We start from the raw sequence: 7,402 nt of genomic DNA on the forward strand, positions 1-7,402 counted from the left end.
AGTAGCCCCTTAAAACATGTCTCAGGCCTGCCATTACAACCTTTTGGCCCCTTGCCAAGCCTTATATCCTTTTTTTATTGCATATAGGTTACCGCTAAGATCGGACATAGACAGTCCATCCAACCCATACTGCATTGTAAATATAATGTTGGATATGTGCTTTTAAGGTTTGCCTGTCCTGGTAGTAAAAAACTACAAAACTCCCAAATTCTATTGTTACTAACGCAAAGCCTACATCTCCTATAGAATAACATTGGGTTACCTTTTTTCATTTAATATGTGCTTACTTTTGATGGGGAGCAGGTAGGACCTTCATATTTGGTGTCTAAGAATTTGTAATTTAAAATCCTCTCTAAAAGTGGAATTTTAAGTCACATTTTTTAAACAGATTGCCTTTTTATTGTGTGACCTGCCAGACTCTTGGCATCCTGGGATCCCTCCTGGTACCTCAGTCATGTGGGAGCTCATCATTGCATCAATTATAATTACAACTGATTATCTGGTCATATCATTCCACGCTTTCTTTAAGTCACTGTTTATTCCCTTGTTTTACAGTTTTGTACTACTTACCTTAAAGTTGGTCTAGGGCCCCTTCTGGACGCTGACACGATTCGCTAACAGGGAATCCACCTAAAGGGCGAATTCAGTTCTATTTTTCTTTTTCACCCCTTTCCTTTTTGCCCAGTTACTCTGTCTGCTATATTTTCTCACTGATACATCTGCATACAGATGTCAGGATGGCTGAAGTTTTGATAAGTTGGAAACTGACAATTATGTCATCCAGTGGAAAGTTGCAAGCAGGAGATGACATAATTCATAGTTCATGAATGAGGGTTGTTAGACCTGTCATCCTTAGGCTGGTCTTTTCTCAGACAATTTGCCTTATGCCTCCCCTTTTTAATTTTATTTTTGTTGGCCTTAGGACTCAGATAACTTTAACACTGCTAACCAGTGCTAAAGTGCATGTGCTTCTCATCTAAACCTAATGCCATTGATGTATGTCTGATTGACATATTTGACGTACTTGTAAGTCCCTCGTATAGTGGTATCAAATATACCCAGGGCCTGTACTTCAAATGCTACTAGTGGGCCTGCAGCAAAAATTGTGCCACCCACAAACGCAGCCTTTCAAACCTGTGACAGGCCTGCCAGTGCATTGCCTGTGTGTACAGTTTACTGCTACTGTGCCTTGGAATTTAAAACAACTTGCCACCTCTAAGGTAGGCTCTAAGTAACTCAAAGGGTGGGGAGCTATGTAAGTAAAAGGTAGGACATGTACCTTATATTTTACATGTCCTGATAGTGACAAACAGCCTATTTCATTTTTCACTACAGTTTGATAGGCTAGCATTTGGAATTCCTTAATACATTTTAAGCAGTACTTCCTGATCAGAGAGGAGCAGCTTTTTATGTATAAAATGGTTGGAATGGTAATGATAAATCCTCCTTACTGATGAAGTTGGATTTAATATTACTGTTTTTGAAATGCGACTTTTAGAAAGTAGACATTTCTCTGTACTTACTGATCTGTGTGCCTGACAGCGTTTCCAATACACGTCTGGGGTGGGTGACAGCTACACTTTATGCATTCCCTTTAGATAGCCACAACACAGGAAGGATTGGTGTGTCTGAGTGCCCATCTACATACATCTGCGTTCTGATGGGCTTGCCTGGGCAGAATGGAAGGGAGGAACTAGCACTTCACTTGAATAGACAGTGTCCTTTCACCACACAAAGTACTGATTACCCCCCACAGATAGGACTGGTTTTAAAGGGATACCTGTGCTATTCATAGAGCTGCTTTGAAGTTATGGCCCCACCTCAAAGGTTAGTTTGGACATAAATACTGGGTCCGTGACAGAAACTACTGGACTTGTAACTAAATCTCTGCCAGAAGAACAGCTGTGCAGTTTAACAAACTCAATTGGACTGCTGATGTTGAAGGCATGGTTTTCAGAGTGTTGCGCTGCTACTTGCTACCACCTGCTATCTGACTCTGCTGAAAGTGAGCTGGACTGTGCCTTCACTGCAAGCGATCACCATGGACTGGTTGGCTTGAGACTCAGGGATATCAAAGCCTTTACCCTTGCTCCTCTGCCTTGCTCACTGGATGTGGCCCAGATGGATGCAACATGGATTTCAACACATCTCCTGTTTGCATTTAGCTGAATTGGCGTATTGACCTGGTTGCAATCGCAAATCGGTGCATCACCTCAGAACTAGTGCTTTGCCTCCAGTGATCGATGCATAGGACAGCATATCACCACTCCTTCTGCTTAGTGAGATCAACACATCCCCTCAACTGCCTGGTAGAATCCAGCACATCACTTGACACCTCTCGACTCCATCATCCGTCTTTGGAACTGATGCATTGCCTTCACTGAGTGGAGAAGATTGATGCATCCTGCACCTGTGGAATTCAACCTCAACGCATCTCGTTGGTTGTGACCAAGAAAGTTACTTTGTCCACCGGGGCCTGTGTGTGTCCTGTAGCCAGCAAGGGGCTCCATTGCGTCAGCCCAAACTTTAACTTTGCCCTGGTCCAGCGCAACCTAAAGTAACCTTGTTGGTTCTCCTTGCTTCTAAGCACTTAACTGCATTTATTCCTATAAAGGTCAATATCTTAACTTCTATACATTGGATTTAGTGTCATTTTGGTCTTGCTTTCTTCAGAATATAAAAATCTATTTTCCTAAATCATTGTGGAGTCTTTTTGTGGAGTATTCATAGTGTAACTGTGTGTGTGTGTTGCACAAATGCTTTACACATTGCCTCTTTAGATAAGCCTGGCTGCTCTGTGCTAACCTACCGGAGGCTGAGCACAGGTTATCTTTCAGTGTGTATCTATCTCATTCTGACTAGAGTGGTGGTTCCTGCCAGGCCTGGGTGCATACCTCAGTCAACTAGGAATCCAATGTCTTACAAGGGTAAAATGTGAGGTTGCAGGGGAGATATAAAGTCACCCGTCCATAAAAAGACTTTAAATGAAGAGTTTTGTGAATGTCCCTCTTTTTTATAAACAGTCAGACTTAGTTATCTTTGAAAAAAGTTCATTTCCATACTGAAAATTAGATTTGCATGGCTGTGACTTTATTCTCTCTGTACTTGCACTCTGTATCTAATAGTAGTATAGGGTGTAAATGAATATATTTACATGCTGCAATTGAATAGTACCATGTGGTGGGGACATGAATTATTATATCAGTCAAAATATAGGGTAGAAACTTTCGGCTGTGGTAGAGTAAGCAGTGAAGGTATGGTGTTTAGTGGAGTTCCATATGGTTCAGGTCTGAATGTGAGAAAAAGACGGAAAGCTGAAAAAATCCAAAGGAAGTGATGATGTAATTTAGATACGTCACTGATAGAAAAGTGAAGGGGATCACTTAATGTGTCTCATGGAATGCTTATAGCTCCGTGTATGTCTAAATCTAGTAAAATTGCAGGTGAGGAAGAAAGAGCAGTTGGAGTAATAATATTAAGATCAATTTAGCAATTTGTCTATGAAGCTTATGGAGATATTTACTATTAGCAAAATAGGCATGAAATGTTGTTGGGAGAGCAAGACGAATTAGAATAAAATAGAGGTGATTCATGCTTGTGCTATATGAAAAGCAAACATGGGTTTTATATATGTTCTCTTCTGAGTGATAGTGTCTCTTTGTTCTCTGAGCTAGAGAGCTTGAGACTGGTACCAGTGGACTAACGGATGAGCCAGGGATAGCTATTGTGGTCTTTAGGCCACCATAAATAGGTTCTAAAAGAAAAAAAAGACATGCATGGGGGGATATGTGTCTCCAAAATGGACATAGGATGTCAGTTTTTTGCATATTTTGTAACTGTGGGCTGGTCTGTGTATATTGAAACTGCAGCTGGGTATATAAACCTGGTATTTAAGCACCAAGGGCCAGATGTACGTACCGTTAGAATAATGATTCTCCAATAGCATTTTTTTCTGAATAGCTATTTGGTAATCGGCATTCTAAATGTGTGAAATGTTTATTTCTTCATTTGTGAATCCTAGTGGGTCGCAAATTGACTTTCCTCATGAATATTTATAAGGTAGGTTGCAATTTGCGACCCACTAGGAATCTCAGCCATCACAGGGATGGTGGCCAGCGGAGGTCAGCAGACTGCAATGTCTATGTTTGCTTTTTAACCCCTTGGCTGCGGCAGGAATTCCGCCGCAGCACTGGGGGGGGTTTGGGGGCAGCGCGGTGGGACTGTGCTCATGACGGAGCCACTCCGTCATGAGTCACGGTTGAGCTGTGCTCATGACGGAGTGGTTCCGTCATGACTCCACCCACGGCGCTAATCGCCCGCGGGGAATTAGCGCCGCGTGGGAGGAGCGGCCGCCAACGGCCGCGGCATGACGGAACCACTCCGTCATGAGCACTCGGCACCCGTGGCTCATGACGGAGTGGTTCTGTCATGAGCGGGGAAGGGGTTAATAAAACGATATTTTTTATGCAGCCTGATTTCTTTTCATTAAGATTTCTCTCTTTGTAAAGTGTTCCTGAGAGTTTGTAGTTGTCCTGTGGACCTCTGCCTACTCTCCCTGAAATTTTGTTTAACCATTCCCAAAGGAGAATGGGTCAAATGCACTTTAAAGGGGATCTCTTCTCTTTTGTGACAGGGCAACTACCCTTTCTGGTCTGTAACCTTTCTATGATTTCCAACCAGAATTACAGTCATAAACCATGTACACATTGCATATCATGTTCTGTATTTGGAAAGGACATCCACAGCACGTCCTTTGCAAATACCCAATTGGTATCCATTCACAATCCCGTTTGAGGAGTTGTTGAATATTTACTAACTTCTGAAATCGGATTGGTAAATTTCTTAGAAACATGTTTGCAGTCACAAACCCTGATTCAGAATGTTTGTAACTAAAAATAGTTGATATATTTGGCCCCTAGCCCCATCTGCCAACATATGTTCGACACTCATGTTTTGAATTCATTCTGCTAAGAGTCCTGCTGTTATCAACAGATCCATCTTTCACTGTCCTGGAGCACTCCATATATTATGAACCATGTAACATAATATTCATGAACACATTTACCTTGTGATGTGATATTTCTGGCATAAAAGCCACATTTGGCACTTAAAAGTGATATACAGAGTGGATATGTTCCTTGCCTGCATTAATAAGTGACTGTTCTATTCCTTCATTGGAAGGAAAGTATTGTAATTAGTAATTATTGAGAATGGTCTCATGTTGCTTTGTTTAAAAGGAGTAGACATCATCCCTCCTTTATCTTTCAATACAAACCTAATGCACAAAATATACAGAATATCAGGATCCACTGATTCACTTTAGTGAATCACTTAAATAAATGACAATGTAAGTTCCTCAAACACTAAACTTATCCTTATGAAGCATGTTTTCAATAATCCACCTGACATTTGTTAAAAGTAGATTATTTAAACATGTAAGGCTTAGGATAGTTTCTGGACTCATATTTCTCCTTGATCTCAAGTCTGCAAGTTTATGTCCTTTCAGAAAGGGTTTGTTTGCCAAATATCTTTTTAATGGCATTTATGACTTCCTTGTTCCTCAAACTGTATATCACAGGATTCAGCACTGGAGATATGATGGCATACATAGCAGACACTACCTTGTCAGCCTCCATCTTGTCACTAAATGCGGGCCTGACATACGTGTAGATGACGCCCCCATAGAAGATGGTGACCACAGTCATGTGAGAGGCGCATGTTGAGAAAGCCTTTTTCTTCTTCTCTGCTGATCGGATTTTCATGATAGTGGAAATGATGTATGTGTATGATACAGCAGTGAGTAGAAAACAGATCATACCTAGTAGTACATCTGCGGCTATAATAACAACATCATTAACAAAGGTATTGGAACTTGCAAGTTTCAGAACTGGAGGAATCTCACAGAAGAAATGATCAATGGTGTCTTGGTCACAGAAATACAGCTTCAAGATGAGGCTAGTGTGGGTTAGAGAGTTTAAACATCCCAGCACCCATGCAGAACCTGCCAAAAGCACACAAGCCATCCTGTTCATGATGACCGTGTATCGCAGTGGGAAGCAGATGGCCACATAGCGGTCATATGCCATTACTGTCAGAAGAATAAGCTCAGTGCTGAGAGCAGCTGTGAACAAGTAAAGTTGAGAAATGCACCCAGAGTAAGAGATAGCCATTCTTTTCATAATAAGGATGTCCAGCATCTTCGGGATGGCTGCTGTGGTGCAGCAAATATCCAAGACAGACAGGTTGATCAAGAAGAAGTACATTGGTGTATGAAGGCGGGGGTCTGCAGTTATAATGATGGTGATGAAGACATTTCCCACCAAGGTCATCAGGTATATGAAGAGGAAGATGAAGGACAGGGTGGGCTCTAAGCTTGGGTGCTTTGACAGACCAATCAGTAGGAACTCCTTCAGATCTGTCTGGTTCATCTGTTCCGCACAGGTAAAGTGGTGTGTCTGGAGATGAAGAAATAAATATTTAGAGTGACATGGATGCTGCCCTCCTACTGCATAACACATGTGCATTTCATGTTGCCAAAGTGGTGTGTCTGGCAATGAAGAAATACATATTTAGAATGGCATGGATACTGCCCTCCTAGTGCATAACACATGTATATGTCATGATGCCCATATTCCCAGTCCAATAGGAACATATACACAAACATATCTGCCGATTCTATGGATGTAAATAAATGTGGGCCATTAAAAGAGGTGTGTTACCATGTGCATTTGTAAACCTTAATTCTCAAGTGTATTACTTTAGTGCCAAGGTCAAAGCCTGCAATAATAGCAATGTTTTACTATCTTGAGAAATCATTGATTTGCTCACATATTCACATATTCAATCATTACACAAAGGAAAACTACTAGACTAATAATATTTGGGCCCATTGAATGACAATGGATCTCACTGCACAAGTGTAACCATGAATTCTCTGACTGAATACAACTGCTGCACATGAAAATCAGCATGACATAAAACATACAGATCCACTGAGGATCCAATGGGATCATGATCCATATGAGCACCCATGTCTCTTGAGTCAGGGCTCTTTACCATAGTCAACAATGGAAACAAATAGAATAGTACAGCATGTCTTATTAACATAATACATTTACTGATAACGTTGACATTGTTTGACCTATGTGCACTGAATTTAGCACCTTCTTTCTGTATACACCACTGTTTCGCTGTGTAATGTTTTATGCACTTCAATCAATGGTGTACAATGGTAATTGGTGGAAACTGAAAGTTGAGTTTTCAGTTTTCAAGCTCTTTAGACATTTTTGACCTCCTTTAAAGCAAACACTACTGTGCCAAATGACACCATATTTGGCAGGAAGATAGACATGTACTTAAAATACATGCTAATGTATGCCTATATGCATTGAGTAGGTTTGGA

At 41.1% G+C, this 7,402-nt stretch overlaps 1 protein-coding gene across 1 annotated transcript; it reads right to left on the reverse strand.

Moving 5' to 3' along the window:
• Nucleotides 1–5,492: 5,492 nt before the first annotated feature.
• On the reverse strand, nucleotides 5,493–6,428 carry LOC146854077 (olfactory receptor 13G1-like). The gene has a single exon (XM_085650992.1). It carries the CDS (start codon nucleotides 6,426–6,428, stop codon nucleotides 5,493–5,495), a length of 936 nt encoding a protein of 311 aa, XP_085507118.1.
• Nucleotides 6,429–7,402: the final 974 nt, after the last annotated feature.

This window comes from Triturus cristatus, chromosome 4_1 (genome assembly GCF_964204655.1).
Source record: "Triturus cristatus chromosome 4_1, aTriCri1.1, whole genome shotgun sequence".
Lineage (NCBI taxonomy): Eukaryota > Metazoa > Chordata > Amphibia > Caudata > Salamandridae > Triturus > Triturus cristatus.